At 38.1% G+C, this 19,203-nt stretch overlaps 1 protein-coding gene across 1 annotated transcript in view; it reads right to left on the bottom strand.

Moving 5' to 3' along the window:
- The window catches only part of AFG1L (AFG1 like ATPase), a 237,281-nt gene that overhangs the window by 66,906 nt on the left and 151,172 nt on the right, over nucleotides 1-19,203 (bottom strand). Inside the window, exon 8 of the mRNA XM_004372445.2 lies at nucleotides 12,360-12,442. Within this exon, the coding sequence (XP_004372502.1) occupies nucleotides 12,360-12,442 (83 nt within the window). The remainder of the gene's footprint in view (nucleotides 1-12,359; nucleotides 12,443-19,203) is intronic.

Genomic DNA, 19,203 nt, shown 5'->3' with positions numbered 1-19,203 from the left:
TTATTAAAATAAAGTTTCTAAGTGCATGGAAGTCCTACATTAACCTCAGTCTTGTATTGTTACCTGAGTAGTGTTCCTCCCACAAAAAAATAGCAGCTGTCTTGTGAAAGGCTGTCATTAATATATTCTTTTTATTAAGGTATAGTATTATTAAGGTCTCAAAGGATGGGACCACAACCTCTGGGGTCTCAAAAGGTGGGTCCATAGCTTCTGGGGTGTGAAAGGGTAGAGCCATGGCCTCCTAGGTTTCAAAGAGTCAGATCTTCACCAACTCGGTTCCGGAGCGTGGGGCTGCCGTTCAGTTTGGCCAAGAGGATGGGGCCTCTGCCCAAAGCTGAGGGGCGTGGGACTGCCATGGCTGAGGAGCAGAAGAATGGGGCTGCCAGGGCCAAGGAGGGTGAGGTTGCCACTCAGAGAGACTAGGAGAATGAGGCTGCCCAAAGTCAAGGGAGCAGAGTTGCCATCCTTGTGGGCCTGGAAAGCGGACCTGAAGTCCAGGGCCAAGGGGCCTCCACCCAGAATCCAGAGAGCATGGCCAACACCCAGAGTCTGGAGAGTGGGGCCATTGCCCAGATGGTCTCAGAGAACAGAGAGGGTTATTTTCAAACCTTGAGAGCTAATGTAAATTTCTCTGCTGGGTTTTATACTTGCTTGGTGTCCATTATCCTTTCTTTCCCTACAATTTCCCATTTGTAATGGAAATGTCGACCTCGTACCTGTTCCACCATTGTGGTTTGGAAGCAGAAAATTTGCATTCTAGATTTTACAGGTTCACAGATGGAGAAGAATTTTGCCCCAGGATGGAACACACCTGAAGTCTCACCCATGTTTGATTTAGATGATTCAGAAGATGAGATTTTGGACTTGGAGTTGATTTAAGACTTTTGGGTTGATGTGATGGGGTGAATGCATTTTGCATGTGGGAAGGACATGAATTTAGGGGGGCCAAAAGGTAGAAGGAGCCCTGGCGGCGCAGTGGTTGAGAGCTAAGGCTGCTAACCAAAAGGTCAGCAGTTCGAATCTACCAGCCGCTCCTTGGAAACCCTATGGGGCACTTCTACTCTGTCCCATAGGGTCACTATGAGTTGGAATTGACTCGACAGCAATGGATTTTTTGTAAAGGGTGGAATGTTAAGGATTGAACTGTGACCCTCAAAAATTTGTGTTGTAAATCTTAAACTTTATGCCTGAGGTTATAATCCCATTTGGGAATGGGTTGTCTTTGTTATGTTAATGAGGCAGGATTAGTACATGGTGTACTTTGAGTCACTCTCTTTTGAGATATAAAACAGATTAAAAGCAAGCTAGCAAGCAGAGACTGGGGAAGAGAGATGCCAAGCCACATGAAGATCACCCAGTAGCCAAAGTTCAAAGAGATGAGCCTTCCTCCAGAGCCAACAGAGAAAGCATTCCCCTAGAGTTGGCACCCAGAATTCAGACTTCTAGCCTCCTAAACTGTGGGAAAATAAATTTCTGTTTGTTAAAGCCACCCATTTGTGGTATTTCTGTTATAGCAGCACTACATAACTAAGACAATGCATATAGTAGTTTCCACTGCTGTATAGTATTCTATTGCATGAAAATACCACAGTGTATTAGCATTCTACTGTTGATGAGCATTTGGGTAGTTTACAGTTTGGGGCTACAATGAATGGTGCTACTGTGAACATTCTAGTACATTCCTTTTGGTAAGCATATGTATACATGTCTTTTGGGGATGTAACTAGGAGTATAATTGCTGCTCATAGGATACACATATGTTCAGCTTAGGAGATATTGCCAAACAGTTTTCCAAAGTGGTTGTACCCATTTAACTCCCACCAGCAGTGTACGAAAGTTCTATTTGTTCTACATGTTTGTCAACACTTCGCATTTTCTGTCTTTTCCATTTTAGTGGTTATGATGGGTATTATCATGATTTTAATGTAAGTTGCCTCAAATTATTCTGGACATAGGTGGGGCATAAAAACACAAATGTAATTTAATTAAAGAAATGGTTAGTCCAGAAGAATTTTCTTAATAAAACAGCATTATGATATACACAAATTTAAAAATCCATTCTTAAAAACACCTAATAGCATGTCTTTCTTAAGTACCAAATTTCAAGAACACGGCTTTATTCTTCAAATTAAAAACTTCAGCCAGAGAAAATGCTCTTAACTTTAAAAAATGAAAAAGAAAAATATAAAATGGCATTTACAATCCAGAAAAACTGCAGTAGCGACAGTGGCTGTCTATGATACCAAGGCCCTCTTGTCAGTTTTCCATTTAAACCATTTAAAAAGACAGCAACATTACCTTACACTAAAAATCCATATTCAGAAATATAGCCATGAAGTTCTAAAGAAGGACCAGAATTAGCTAACTTGAAAAAAATCAAATGTTTGGAGCACGAGATCTAAGGTTAGGAGTAGGTATACTCAGGAAATAATTGTACAAAAAATACACAAGGATATAGATTATAAAAAATATAGAGTGAGTAAAATCAGACTTGATTAAAAACAAAATTGAAAAATGTCCAGTAAAATGCAGTAAAGTACGAGGAAGTAGAGATATTTAGTAGTCAAGAGTTGCTGCCTGAAAAGGCCACAGCATGTAGATGTCACTAAATTAAACACGATTTTTCTATATAAAAGGGGAGCCAAATTCAGAGGTTTCTTTTGGGGCTACAAGAATGTAATGTTGCAAAGCATGGACACAGTAGTCGGCTGAGCTTTGTGTAATTAATTTCATTTTAACCACAAAGAGCCATGTCTTAAGGAAGGGTTATTTGGGTAGCATGAAAATGATCAGAAAAATATAAAGGAATTAAGCTCAGATGCTATGAATCATATGTTCTTTCTTCTCACAAGGGAGACAGAAACATAATCTCCTACAACCGAGTGGGGATAAAGAATATATCTTAATAAATAACGTAACTTCCTTTAATTCCTGTGAAACAGCTAGACTCTGGGTAAATGCCCCATCAGTGGGATGCTACTATATAGTAGTTCTTTGTGCAGATTGCAAAAGGATTGTGCTCAACTACTAACCTAACTCATGGTAACCTGATGTGTTACAGAGTAGACCCGTTCCATAGGGTTTTCTTGGCTGTAATCTTTATGGAAGCAGATCATCAGGCCTTTATTCTGCAGTACTGCTGGGTGGGTTCGGACTGCCAACCTTTACATTGTAGGTGAGCACAAACCACACATGGGGTCACCACGAGTTGGAATTCATTGACAGCCAAAAGTTTGGTTTTTTCTCGGACTAACCTAAAGGTTAGTGATTTGAAACCCAGCCAGCAGCATCACTGAAGAAAAGCGTGGAACCTGCTTCTGTGCAGATTCCAGTCAAGAAAACAAAATGGAGCAGTACTACCCTATAACACATGGGGTCACCATGAGTCAGCAAGAGGTTTGGTTTTCTTTTTGTGCAGATAAGATGCAAAACAGAAAATTTGCACAGATTATCCAAAGTTGACCACAGTAAGAAAATGAAAGTCAGTTCTGCCGAGGAAGGAGAGTCACTCTTTTCAGATGCTTTTGGGAAAGGGCAGAGGGAGTCTGAGCACAACATGCACTCCTTTTCCTTGTTCTGCAATGCCCTGGTAAAATCTGCCCATTCCATTGCTTCTGTCAACTTTTGTTACCCTAAGAATCTGCAGTGGAGGGGCAAGTTTCTATTTTCTGTTGACTAGTACCACTGTGTCTTTAAGTCAGAAAAGCCCTGGAATGGACCACTGTTTAGTTGCCAGGAAATTTGGCATCAGCTCCTACAGGAATCCTGTGAGTACAGTACCCTGGATTAAAAGCCTGATTGCTTTAGGGGTATGAGAATCTGATTTATTTTTCCACATTAAACTAGTAAACATAGAGGAAAGTAAGCAGTCATTCCAAATTTTAGAAAATTTCTATAGCTAAAATCAGGCATTCAACATAAAACTTAGACTAAAAGAAATAAAACATGTCAAAAAAGACTTTATTATCATTGGATCATTTGAAATTCTCAACAAAAATTCCAAAATACTTAGAGGTTTCTGGATGAGGGTCACACATGAATTTAAATGGAAATTAATTTCTTCAAGGAACTCCCACTTCATTAGGATTGACTCAGTGGAACAGAATGCTACCCACACTTTGCTCCTTTATCCCCTTTTAAAAATCAACAGCTTGTTAAGGTATCAACAAGGAGAATAGGGTTGGCTTTCCTTGGTGCCTCTCTCCTCATGTTCTCTATTCCAGAGAGCCAAAGTTAATTCGGCGAGGGAGAAATTTCCCCTTCCTCTTAGAGTTCTTGTGCCAAACTTTCCTGGCAGTGAGCCTTCTCACTCTGCTGATTCCTTGTGCATTCATGCTGTCCGGCTCTTTGTCCTCACACCAAACATAATCTGGGAAGGGAGGCAGGTCTAAGATTAAGTTGGTTTATATTTTCCTTAATGTAAAACCGACTTGGTTGCATTTTAAATCATGTAGGCTTGTTTTACATGACGGAATCAGTTGTTAAAATGGATTTTGTCCTGGTATTTATCTTCTTCTCAATCACTCAAAGGCTTCATTGACCGTGCAGAGATCCATTTCAGTCTCTAAATTTCCCACCCTTCTCAGTCATCTGCAGAGTTACCTGGTTGCATTTATCGTGACCTGTGTATAATGCAGAAAGGGAGATCTAACACCTTTAGCTCTCAAATTCCAGGACTTTACTCTCTCTTCTCAGCCGCAAACTCCACAAAAAATTTCTATCAAATCTTTCTGTTGTATTTTCCCCAAAATAAATCAGTAGTGCAACATGTACGACTGCAACTTGGTATAGCCAAAAAAAATTTTTTTCCATAAAAAAATGGAAAGGCTATAATGATTGAAGATTTTTAAAAACCAATAAAGATGAAGAAGAAACTGGAAAGTAAGAAGCTCTAACCTCAGGAGAAGATGAACCCATCAGTCTGGGAAAGAAAGGCCAGAGGGTTTTAAAGGTTAAAAAAGTATACAGTGAGTAACTAAAGATCTAAAACTTTTGCCAGATCAGCTCTTCTTTTGCTGAATACGTTCTGACCTTTAGTTATAACTGATCTATTTGAAGATGAAATAATAAGGACATAAGAATTCTAAGGAAACCTAAAAACATTCTCTGTATTTTTATATGTGTATGTATACATATTATCTACTCACATACATATTATGCATACAGTTTACTTATATTTTACTAGATGAGTGCAGCCATACAATTAAATACTTGATTAAGTATATACTTCTATATATATGTTATAAAGTAAGGTTCTGTTCTCCTCCCAAATATGTGGAAATATACCTACTCCCTTGACGTTATTGTTATTAGCTGCTGTTGAGTTGATTCTGACTCACGGCAATCCCATGTGCACAGAGTAGAATGCTCCATAGTGTTTGGCTGTAATCAAAAAGACAGATAATAAAAACAGTTGATGAGGACGTGGAAAAACTGAAATTCTCATACACTGCTGGTGGGAATGTAAAATGATGCAGTTGCTTTGGAAAACAATCTGGCCGTTCCTCAAAAGACTAGAGTTACCATGTTGTTGTTGTTGTTGTTAGGTGGCGTCCAGTAGGTTCCAATTCATAGCAACCTTATGTACAACAGAACAAAACACTGCCTGGTCCTGTGCTATTCTCACAATTGTTGCTATATTTAGCCCATTGTTGCAGCCACCGTGTCAATCTATTTCTTCGAGGGTCTTCCTCTTTTTCGCTGACTCTCTACTTTACCAAGTACGATGTCCTTCTCCAGGGACTGGACCCTCCTGATAACATGTCCAAAGCATGTAAGACAAAGTCTCGCCATCCTCTCTTCTAAGGAGCATTCTGGCTGTACTTCTTCCAAGACAGATTTGTTTGTTCTTCTGGCAGTCCGAGGTATATTCAATACTCTTCACCAACACCATGATTCAAAGGCATCAATTCTTCTCTGGTCTTCCTTATTCATTGTCCAGCTTTTGTATACATATGAGGCGACTGAAAAAACCATGGCTTGGGTCGGGCGCACCTTAGTCCTCAAAGTGATATCTTTGCTTTCTAGAACTTTAAGAATTACCATATGACCCAGGAATTCCACTTCTAGATGTCTACCCAAGAGAAATGAAAATATATGTACGCACAAAAACTTGTACACAAATGTTCACTGTAGCATTATTCCTAATAGGCAGAAAGTGGTGAAAAAATTCAAATGTCCATCAACTGATGAATGCATAAAGAAAGTCGTATTATCCGTACAAGGAGCCCTGGTGGTGCAGTGGTTAAGCACTCAGCTGCTAACTAAAATGTTGGCGGTTCAAACCCACTAGCCACTCCATAGGAGAAAGATGTGGCAGTCTGATTCCATAAAGACTACAGCCTAGGAAACCCTAGGGGACAGCTCTACTCTGTCCTATAGCGACTCTATGAGCCGGAATTGACGCGTCGGCAACAGGTTATATCTGTACAATGGAATATTATTTGACAGTAAAAAGGAATGGAATAGTGATACATGCTACAACATGGATGAACCTTGAAAACATTATGCTAAGTGAAAGAAGGCAGTCACAAAGGATAACCTATTGTATAATTCCATTCATATGAAATATCCAGAAAAAGTGATGAAAAGTTCTAAAATTGATTGAAGTAGTAGTTGTACAAATATGTGAATATACCAAAAGTCATTCAATTGTACACTTTAAATAGGTAAATTGTATGGCATGTGAATTACATCTGAATAAAGCTGTTAGAAAATATATAAATAAAAACTAATCATTAACTTTATATGAAAAGGGAAGGGGCCCCGGATAAGTAAAGCACTATTAAAGAAGAAGAAGAAAGTAGGAGGACTCATACTACCTGACCTCAGAACCTACTATGCAGCTATGGTAGTCAAAACAGCCTGGTACTGGTACAACAACAGATGCATTAACCAATGGAACAGAATTGAGAATCCACATGTAAATCCATCCACCTATGGTCACCTGATCTTCGACAAGGGCCCAAAGTCCATCAAATAGGGAAAAGACAGTCTTTTTAACAAATGGTGCTGGCAAAACTGGATACCCATCTGCAAAAAAATGAAACAGGATCCATACCTCACATCCACACAAAAACTAATTCAAAATGGATCAAAGACCTAAATATAAAACCAAAAACTGTAAAGATCATAGAAGAAAAAATAGGATCAACGCTAGAGGCCCGAATACACTGCATTAACCAGATACAAACCATAACTAATAACACACAAACCACAGAAGATAAGCTAGATAACTGGGATCTTCTAAAAATTAAACACTTATCCTCATCAAAAGACTTCACCAAAAGAGTAAAAAGAGAACCTACAAACTGGGAAAAAATTTTTAGCTATGACAAATCTGACAAAGGTCTAATCTCTAAAATCTACAGGAAAATCCAACACCTCTACAACAAAATGACCAATAATTTAATTAAAAAATGGGTAAAAGAAATAAACAGACACTTCACAAAGGAAGACATTCAAGTGGCTAACAGACACATGAGATCACTAGCCATTAAGGAAATGCAAATCAAAACCACCATGAGATATCATCTCACCCTCCCCCACACACACTACTGGCAAGAATCAAAGAAACAGAAAATAACAAATGTTGGAGAGGCTGTGATGAGATTAGAACTCTTATGCACTGCTGGTGGGAATGCAAAATGGTACGACCATTTTGGAAAACGATATGGTGCTTCCTTAGAAAGTTAGAAATAGAAATACCATATGATCCAGCAATCCCACTCCTAGGAATATATCCTAGAGAAATACGAGCCATCACATAAATAGACATATGCACACCCATGCTCACTGCAGCACTGTTCACAATAGCAAAAAGATGGAAACAACCTAGCTGTCCATCAACAGATGAATGGATACACAAACTATGGTACATAACCACAATGGAGTACTACGCAATGATAAAAAACAATGATGAATCTGTGAAGCATATCACAACATGAATGAATCTGGAGTGGATTACGCTGAGTGAAATAAGTGAATCACAAAAGGGCAAATATTGCATGAGACCACTACTATAGAAACTCATGAGAAAGTTTACGTACAAAAAGAAACAATCTTTGATGGTTACGAGGGAGGGGAGGGGTGGCGACGGAAAAACACTAAATAGAAATAGATAGGTGGTAACTTGGTGAAGGGTAAGACAGTACACAATATTGGGGAAGCCAGCACAACTTGTACAAGACAACGTCATGGAAGCTCCATAGACACATCCAAATTCCCCAAAGGACCGAATTACTGGGCCGAGGGCTGTTGGGACCACGGTCTTGGGGAACAACTAGCTCCATTGGCATAACATAGTTTATAAAGAAAACGTTCTACATTCTACTTTGGTGAGTAGCATCTGGAGTCTTAAAAGCTTGTGAGCGGCCATCTAAGATACTCTACTGGTCTCACCCCATCTGGAGCAAGGGAGAATGAGGAAAAACAAAGACACAAGGGAAAGATTAGTCCAAAGGACTAATGGACCACAACTACCACGGCCTCCACCAAACTGAGTTTAGAATAACTAGATGGTACCCGGGTACCACCACTGACTGCTCTGACAGGATCACAATAGAAGGTCCCAGACAGAACTGGAGAAAAATGTAGAACAAAATTCTAACTCACAAAAAAAGACCAGACTTATTGGCCTGACAGAGACTGAAGAAACCCCGAGTATGGCCCCCAGACACCCTTTTAGCTCAGTAATGAAGTCACTCCTGAGGTGTACCCTTCAGCCAAAGATTAGACAGTTTCATAAAACAAAATGAGACTAAAGGGACACACCAGCCCAGGGGCAAGGATTAGAAGGCAGGAGGGGACAGGAAAGCTGGTAATAGGGAACCCAACGTCGAGAAGGGAGAGTGTTGACATGCCATGGGGTTGGTAACCAATGTCACAAAACAATATATGTACTAATTATTTAATGAGAAGCTAGTTTGTTCTGTAAACCTTCATCGAAAGTACAATAACAAAAATAAAATAAAAAGGTATATTAAATTAAATACATAAAAATAAAAAACATAATTATCTAATTGTCACACCTAACAAAGTTAACAATAATTCCTGAATGTCATGAAATATTCCATTAGTGTTTGACTCTCTCTGATTTCCCCATAGCTTCTAGTTTTGTTCTGCTTTGTTGTTTTTACAGTTTGATTTAAGATCCAAATAAGTTCCATACATTGCAGTTGGTTGCTATGTTCTTTAAGTCTCTCTTAATCTATACGGCCCCCTCCATCTCTCTCTTTGCTTTTGCTTATCATTTATTTGTTGAAGAAACAATTTATCTATGTGGTTAAAAAAAAAATCTAGTCTGTATTTTGATGAATGTACTCCCATTATGTTCTTCAACATATTTTATTGCTCCCGTATTTCTTGTAAATTGATCAGATTCAGGTTCAATTTTTGTAGCAAGACTGCTTCATAGTGGTATTGTACACGTGCATCAGGAGGCCAATAATGTCTGGTTATCCTTTTGTGATGATAACAACCACTTATGAACACTGACTAGATAAATTAAATTATGAGAATTTTGAAAAATGATGATTCTATTCTATTTCTATTCTGATTCTCTAATTCTTTTTTCATTTTTACCTGGAAAATTTCTATAAAGAGAAGCTTCCCCTCATCCACTATTTTGTTATACTAAAGATCAGTTCTTTTTTAAAAAGTAGGAAAAACATTTGATTCTTTCCCTTTATTTAGCAGCTTTCTGGCCATGATAGAGTTACAGTAAATTCAATCACTATGATCTAATAAGATGGATTAGCGGCAGTTATAGTGATGAGGTATACAAGATTGGATAGTGTCTTAAGCCAATCTCTTCTGAGATATAAAAGAGAGAAGCAAGCAGAGACACACGGGAACCTCATACCACTAAGACAGCAGTGCCGGGAGGAGAGCGCATCCTTTGGACCTGAGGTTCCTGCGCTGAGATGCTCCCAGACCAAGGGAAGACTGATGCATCACAAGGACCTTTCTCCAGAGCCGACAGAGACAGAAAGCGTTCCCCTGGAGCTGATGCCTTGAATTTGGACTTGTAGCCTACTGGACTGTGAGAGAATAAACTTCTCCTTGTTAAAGCCATCCACTTGTGGTATTTCTGTTAGAGCAGTATTAGATGACCAAGACAGGGCTCAAGTAAAATCGACAAGGAGGTAATCTGGACTTTCATATTCAGGAACCAATTCCAGATGTTTGAGCAGAGGGTAAAAAAGAGAAAGCAAAACAATAGAGGCTACGAATCAAGCACACACTTTAATAGGACATTGTATAGCATAGTACATTAAGTCTGTTACAGGAGGGAAATTAGATTAATATGCTTTCTTGTAAGGGTAAGATAAAAAGAAACCTAGTCAAACTGAAAATATTAACATCACCTCAGGTTTTTTTTTTTAACTCTGTCATGAAAAAAGTTCTACACAAGTGGTCACGTAAAATAATATAATGTACATCCCTAGCACGCCATCTTGGTATCTACTATTATTCTTCTACCTCTGAGGTGATTTTAACTGTAATTCTCCTCAGGAATACATATCTGTCTTATCCTCTGAGTAGGTGTGCCCTCAGAATCTCTATTCTTGGTTATCACACTACAGTCAAGCTGATCGATGTTAAATTCATGAACAAACTTTGAGGATTATATGAATTTATCTCTTTAGGAAAACTGTTCCAGAGTTTCATGGTATACTTTGTAGATTCTAGTTTCCTGGACTCTGGAACATTGTTTGATTCTGTTTTCCCCCAGTACATGCTTTTAGTACAAAACAGAATTTCAGTGTGTTAGAATTACATTCCTTTTATCAGGAAGAGGAAGGGGCAAGACAGGGAGTGGGTCAGAGAGAGAAATGACCATCCTCCAAGCAAAGGCAGCTTTTCTACCTCCTGTAAATGCCACTGAGACTTCTCAAATTATGAAACTAATTTCATGATTTACACTCAGACTTCCATTTTTCTATTAATAAATTTCTTATCAGGAAAATGTTTTAATTCTCCCACATAAGGATATATTTTGTGGGAAAACTGAGGATATGAAGGATTAGCCCCTTTGTAAAAGAACAGAGAGAAATGATAATAAATTAATTTATAAATACTACACATCTGGAAGGTTAAGAAATAACAAAGAATCAGGAAAATGTTGCAAATATCAGAAAAATAAACAAACCAGAAAATACAAACATAAAAGAGACTAAAAAAAAAAGTACATGTTAAAGCAGAAAAAAAGTGCTATAAGAATTTTTTTTTTAATTATAAAGTACTTTAAAGACGAAGTACTTAAAGGCAGATGAAGAACCTCCTATAATAATCATCAGAATCTGAATAATAAACTGCAGTAGTCCCCTTGGTATACTGTAATGTATGCAATTTTAATTATGTGATTTTTCTAGCTAATTTCTGCTTCAAAAACAGTAAAGTACTTCTGCTTACAAGGTGGCAGAGACAAGAACTTTTCTGAACCTCTCATATGTACATTGTCATCAAAATTTAAATTACCAGAAACATGCCTTTCAGTTCAATCACAATTAGCCCATAGGCAGACTTATTCCATGAGCACCCACTATGTGCCAAACACTGCCGGCATATTCTAAAGAACGCATTTGTAAGACATTCTTTCGTTTTCTGAGCCCTGGTGGTTAAGAGCTCAGCCGCTAATCAAAAGGTCAGTGGTTCCAGTCTACCAGTCGCTCCTTGGAAACCCTATGGGGCAGTTCTACTCTGTCCTGTAGGGTCAGTATGAGTTGGAATCCACTCGACAGCAATGTTTTTTTTTTTTTTTCCCTTTTCAGGTTCGCACAAGTGACCTTTTAAAACCAGCTATATTTTTCTTACAGCATTAACTACATGTGCCAAATACATTTATTATTACAAATTGCTCCTGACCAGGAAGGGCTTAGCCTTTAAAGACAAAACATATCCTGTTATATTTGTATATATATTTTACAGCAGTTACGTATGGGACTCAATCAACAATGGCAAATACAAATAGATCGTCTGACAAAACAAAGTAATTTTTAGAGAACAGACATGGCATGCTTGTCAGATGCTGTCCACAAATAACTAATTAGCACAGAAAAAACGATATTCTTTTAATACTAGAGTCTCTTATAAGAGGATACTCATTACTTCCTAACCATCTGTCATCACTCCTCCCCAAAAAACTAATTAGGGTTTCATCCAATCACACATCCAAGTGATACAAATGTGGATGGCAAAAAACACGGTTTAAAGAAGTTAACATTATAACATTGCACAGTTTAAAAATCACAGGTACTAGCCTTTCATGTTCTAAAATTACCTTGTTTATTTTTCTCATCTGTTCTTCATTAATTAGGTAGTAAACTTAGAAAATTAAAATGTAAAAGAGAACTTACAGGTAATAGAGTTTTCCTGCAGCAGGAAGTGTCCTTTTCCGGTAATCTATCCCAGAATCTAGTTGAACTGTATTACAGTATTCCTACAATCCAAACACATAAAATGTCTTATTAAACAAGTGATGGCTCAGAGGTATAATCTGCTATCCTATTTTTTTAATTTTTGAAAATTTTCCTCAATATAATATGAGATTAGGACAAAACAATAGAACTCGTGTGAGATTTCATGGAAGTCAACTTACAACATTAAACATATAAACTAATAAAATATCAGTTTAAAATAATTAAGGTTTGTATCATGTCTTCCTGAAACTCTGCCATGCTGACAGCAAATTCCCCAAATAATTACCTGAGGTAGGGGTAAATCTTCACTTTACTCTGAAGTGAGAAACTGAAGGCTATCAGTTGAATAACTCATGGGTCTTAAGCCCCACAAATGGGAAAGAGGCAGTCTAAGAGAGCTGGGCCAGAACATTAGTGTCCATATGTTAAACCAAACGATCATACCAAAATGTTACTGATAAGCCAGGCCTTCACTTCTAAATGACTGTCACTGCCCCTGTCTCTTGGTTCCCTCTCCAGCCTCCAATGTCTTTCTGAGTCCTTTCCTGCTGCAGATGCCGCCCTTCAACCTGAGTTGCCTTGTGCCACTGATGTCTTTCTCTTTCTCAATTACTCTGTACTTTCCATCCCCCAGGGTACATATATGCACACAAATACACACACCTACACACACACACAACCTTACTATGGAAGCAAAAAAACTTTTGCCACACCTATCTTGGTCAGCTGGATGGGGGGCTGGGTATTAAATATGTGTGTGTGTGTATACGTATAGATAGATATTTATATACAGAGAGAGAGAATCCTGGTGGCACAATGGTTAAGTGCTTGGCTGCTAATCAAAAGGTCAGAGGTTTGAACACGTCAGTGGCTCCATGGGAGAAAAGACCTGGCGATCTGGTCCTGTAAAGATTTATAGTCTAGGAAACCTTATAGGACAGTTCTACTCTGTCCTATAGGGTCAGTACAAGTCAGAATTGACTCAAACCACAACAACATATATATTTATTCTAACAGAACAATGGTGAACAAGGGTTTTCAGGACAATTCAAGAAACATTTCCAGGCTAACCTTTTTGTTTGCATTCAAAATGAAAACTGCTTTACTAAAATTCATGAGGAAAAAAAAAAAAATACATATATATATATTTTGTAAGAACTTGGCTACTTTTTGTCAATGAAAAATTACATTTTTCAAACCTTTTGGGCCAAGTTAATTATGGCAGACATCTTGGTCATCCAGTGCTGTTATAACAGCAATACTACAAAGAAGAATTTATTCTCTCACAGTCTAGGAGGCTAGAAGTCCAAATTCAGTGTGCCAACTCCAGGAGAAGGCTTTCTCTCTCTGTTGGTTCTGGGGGAAGGTCTTCGTCATAAATCTTCCCCTGTCGAGGAACTTCTCAGTGCAGGGATCCCAGGTCCAAAGGATGTGCTATTCTCCTGGCTCTTGTTTCTTGGTGGTATGAAGTCCCCCATGTCTCTCTGCTCACTTCTTTCTTTTATATCTCCAAAGAGATTGACTTAAAACACAGCCGAATCTTGTAGATTGAGTCTGGCCTCATTAACATAATTGCTGCTAATCCCACCTCAGTAACACCATAGGTAGGATTTACAACACATAGGGAAATCACATCAGATCACAAAATGGTGGACAATCACACAATACTGGAAATCATGGCCTAACCAAGTTGACATACATTTTTGGGAGATACAATTCAATCCATAACATCAGATTATATTTTCCAAAGGTGGCTGCAATAATAGTTCCATCCCAACATGTTCTTCTTACAGTATGACTTTCCAACTGTCAAGAAGTGGGCTCCAAGTTCTCCCTCTTGAATCTCATGATTACAGTGAAACATCCTACGTGACATTCGAGGAAGCATCTTACTCGTTTTCTGGAATACTTGCTCTGGGACCCTGAACGTCTAGCTTAAGCATCCAACTGCCTGGAGGCCACCAGCTTGTGAGAAAGCTTAAACTAGCTCATGCAGAGAGACAATCTGCATGGGGCCCTCAGACCACATAAAGACAGAGGTGTCTGACCAGTCCCCAGCTGTGCCAGCTGTAGCCACTGTCTCACTGAGGGAGCCAGACCTCCCCAAATCTCTGACACACAGAAACTAGGAGACATCATAAAATGATGTTGTTTTAAGCCTCTAAATTTTGCAGTGATTTGTTACACAACAACAGATAATCAGAACAGTAATATCTGGGCACTGAGCAATAGCAATATTCTTTCTCCCTGAAATTACATCCTGGGTTGTATTGCTATACATGGGGTAAGAGCTCTTTATCATCTGCACTAAAGGGGATAGGCTGTATACAGGGAGAAGAGATAGATGGTACATAGGGAGAAGAGACACATCGATAGTGAGAATAAGTTTCCCCTCCTCACATTCTATAGCTGCTAAAGGGCCCAAGGGAGTGAAATGGGGTGACCAACCATCCCAGTTTCCCCAAGACTGAGGGTTTCTCCAGATGCAGGACTTTTAGTGCTAACATCAAGACAGTTCTGGGCAAAATGAGACAGTTGGTCACCCTAGGAGTGAAGACCCGGAAAACCAGGCTGAAAGGTTGGTGTGGGTATAGCATTTGATTTACATATTAGCAATTTTTGATTTTGATTGTCATTATTAGGTGCCGTCAAGTCAATTCCAACTCATAGCAACCCCATGTAACCGAGTAAAACTGCTCCATAGGGTTTTCTAGGCTGTAATCTTTACAGGAGCAGATCACCAGGTCTTAGTTCCGCAGATCCACTGCGTGCGTTTGAACCGCCAACACTTCAGTTAGCAGCTGAGTGCTTAACCATTGCACCACCAGAGCTCCTTGTGAATTTGATTAGTATAAATTAATCCCCAAGAAGCTAGTCCTCTGGGGAGGGTTACAAAGTTTTTGAATTACACATTAAAGGAACAATCCCTAACAAAAGTCATGCCATTCTGCAACGTGTGGTCTGAGCAGCCAGTTGTCCTCCCTATACAGACCTGCCTACCTCATCATTCCCAATTGCTCAAACCCGCTCCCCAGCCCTCAGTCTCAGGACCTAGGCTCTGTAACCATCCCACTAGAAGGGATGCAGCATTGCCCATATATCAGCATTCTACTCTCCCTGGCCCCAGAATACCTCTGTCAAAAAGGTATAACCACCTCTCTCTCTCTTCTTCTTCTCTTAACTTTGAACAATATGGTAAACCTGGGAAAAGAGATACATCCTTTCTTTGCCTGTGCTATAACTGTGGGGGTTCAGTCACCCAGTGTAAAGAAAAGAGACATGCTTCTTTAAGGAGCACTTCTTACTCTATGAGGGAAAATCTGCCCTGGTATGGTATATAAAGGCCAAATATTCATAAGTTAGAGGTCACCTATACTAGAGAAAATATACTTCATAGTGTGGCAAAATACACTTCATATAAATGTATTTCCCCAGGTTTTCAGTTTCTTTTAAACTATAACTTATCTTATATGACTTAGTATTCCTAATTTAGTCCAAGTTTTTTCTTTCTTACTTTTATTTTTTTGCTGTTAAAAAAATAAGGCTAATGGAAGTTATACAAGCTTCAATTTCTCTTCCTGGGTAACTAACTTCTCATATGAGTGATTAAACCCTAAAAATGATTGCATTTGTACATTCACTAATCACCACCAAGGAATACCTAATCAGCAGCAAAGGAACTATAACCGGGGCCCTTAGATGTTAGTTCTTAATTGTCTGAAAAATACTAACACCCAGTTTATATTTTTAAAGAAAAATAAACCTCAAATTTTCAGATTTGACTCACTTATGCTAGATTCTTCAAAACATTTTGCGGTGGGGTAGAGGAGGGTGAAAGGTAAGTTATTTCCAACTGAGACTCAATCTAGTCAAAAGGGCATGATCTCTTAGTAATTTTCTAATTTCCAGGGATATCTACAAGACCTGTGACCTTTTATCATCAACCAATTCAAATGCATAAAATTTATCAGCCATTAAACTAAATTTATTTTGAAATGGTTTATATATTTATGTATATAAAGGAAAAATACAATTATACAATTTAAAAATGCAATTAGGAAATCTGGGGAGGAAAAACAGGGAGGTTAGCATGCTCTTATGAGCATACTCATGAGTCAAAGGCCTTTGACTTTGGAAAGAAAAATGTACTACTAAAAGAACTGCATTACAGCAATTTACATTTTCCTCAGATCTACTGTGTGCATTTTTAGCAATTTTGAATAATACCGTAGAAAAACATCTCCCAAAACAACTTTATACAGCTTCTACTCTGGCTTTTCCATTCCCAGTTGGAACAAAAGAAGAATAACAATAATAAATATTGTTGGAAAATCCTTAAAAACCACAACATAGAAAACTCGGGAAAAGTGGAGGAAAAAAACCACATCTCACTTTTAAAACCAAAATTTTATGTCTTATCTAACTAATTATATTAAATAGGAATTTAAAGGATCAAAACTATTGTTTTTCTTGACAATATTCAACTAACAATTTTTATACATTTTAATAAGTAAGCAATAAAAGGAAATGATTGAAGCTTTTTCTAACTCCAGAAAATAAAATATTTAAATAACTAAGATCTTTTTCTTTAAACCTTTAAAAATAACTAAAAAAGCAATCTATGCTGATTACAAAAAATGCAAACAATGTTAAAAGTAGAAAGTCTCTATTCTCTTCCCAAAAAAGTTTGGTACATAGCTTAGATCCTTCAACTTTTTCCTATACATACAGAGATGATAGAAAGATACACAGGTAAGTAGGTAAGTAGGCAGGTAGGTAGGTAGTTAGATATAGATAGGTAGGTAGGTAGATAGGTAGATTATACACAGTATTCTAGGCTTAATTCTTCTTCCTATTTTAAAAGTTCTGTGAGAGAAAACAAAATCCTTGGTGGCATAGTGGGTAAGTGCTATGGCTGCTAACCAAAAGGTTGGCAGTTCAAATCCACCAGGCACTCCTTGGAAATGTTATGGGGTAGTTCTACTCTGTTCTACAGGGTTGTGATGAGTCGGAATTGACTCGATGGCAACAAGTTTGGTTTTTTTTGGGTTATGAGAGAAAATAACTATAGATTTAACTATAAGAAAGCTATACTGTATACTATATTACTTTGTTTGCTAAGAATACAATTCCGTAAGTAAATAACAAGCAAGAGTACAAGAAAGATACTGAACCAAAAAAGTGATGGAAGACTAAGTGCAGAAGGGGGAATTTTTTTTTCTTTTTTTGAAGCAACTATATAAGGAGCCCTTGTGGCACAGTAGTTAAAGCACTTGGCCGTTAACCGTAAGATCTGTGGTTTGAACCCACCCACTGCTCCTGAGGAGAAGGATGTGGCAGTCTGCTTACAGCCTTGGAAACCCTATGGGGCAGTTCTACTCTGCACTATAGGGTCACTATGAGTCAGAATCAATTTGACGGCAATGAGTTGGTTTGGGGTATACATCCTAAGACAACTTCCCCAGTCTCTTTAAAATAATCATGTACTACTACTTCTAAGCTCAAGCAGTGATATACAAAAATTCAATACGTATTTTAAAGCTTTCTGTAGTTTAAGTATAAGGTAAATACAAGAAAGTACACAAATCATAAGTTACCAGCTCAATCAAAACACAGAAAATTACCAACACCTCTGAAGGCCCCTAGTATGCCCTCCTACCTCCACAAAGATAATTGGTATCCTAATTCTTCACTGGAGAATTTTCCCTACTTTTGGAGCTTTATATAAGTGGAATCATACAGTATATATTCTTTTGTGATCTTTTTATGTTTGTGAGATTCATTTATTTTGTTGTCTATAGCTGTAGTTTATGGATAGTTGTATCTTATCAACTGCATGTATATACCACATTTTATTGATTCATTCTACTGTGATAGACATTTGGGTTGTTTCTAGTTATTAACTCTTCAAATAATGCAGCCACAAACATTCTTGCATGTGATTTTTGGTGCACACATGTACATGCTTTTGTTGGGTATATACCTAGAAAAAGAACTGGTGAACTATAGGGTATATGTTCAGCTTTAGTGGATACTGCCAGTTTTCCAAGGTGGTTGTACCAATTTATACTCCCACCAGTAGTGTATGAACATTCTTAAGTGTTTGCTTGCTGCTGGTATATAGAAATACAATTGATTTTTAAATGTTGATCTTGTATCCAATAACCTTAGAAACTCATTTATTAATGTAATTCTTTTTTGTATATTGATTTTCAGGATGATACTAAAGATATTCTACATCTTTTGTAAACATACCACATTTGTCTTAAATCACAAAAATGTACATTTATGGTTTAACAAAAAAAAAAACCTCATTGCCGCCAAGTCAATTACAACTCATAGTGACCCTACAGAACAGAGTAGAACTGCCCCATAGGGTTTCCAAGGAGCGGCTGGTGGCTTTGAACTGCCAACCTTTTGGTTAGCAGCTGAATGCTTAATCACTGAGCCACCAGGGCTCCACAGCTTAACAACAACAACAAAAAAAAAAAAAAACCAAACCCTTCACCGTTCAGCCAGGGATTGGACAGCCCCATAAAACAAAACAGGACTAATGAGGCACAGCAGGCCAGGGACAAGGACTAGAAGGCAGAAGGGGACAGGAAAGCTGGTAATAGGGGACTCAAGGTTGAGTAAGGACAGTGTTGACATGTAGTGGGGTTGTAAACCATTATTATAGGGCAATATGTGTACTAACTGTTTAATGAGAAAGTATTTTGTTCTGTAAACCTTCATCTAAAGTGAGAATAGCAGCACAACTGGAAGAACGTAATCGATGTCA

This window comes from Trichechus manatus, unplaced genomic scaffold, assembly GCF_000243295.1.
Source record: "Trichechus manatus latirostris isolate Lorelei unplaced genomic scaffold, TriManLat1.0 scaffold00017, whole genome shotgun sequence".
Taxonomy (NCBI): domain Eukaryota; kingdom Metazoa; phylum Chordata; class Mammalia; order Sirenia; family Trichechidae; genus Trichechus; species Trichechus manatus.
This window is presented reverse-complemented; position numbering and strand designations above follow the sequence as displayed.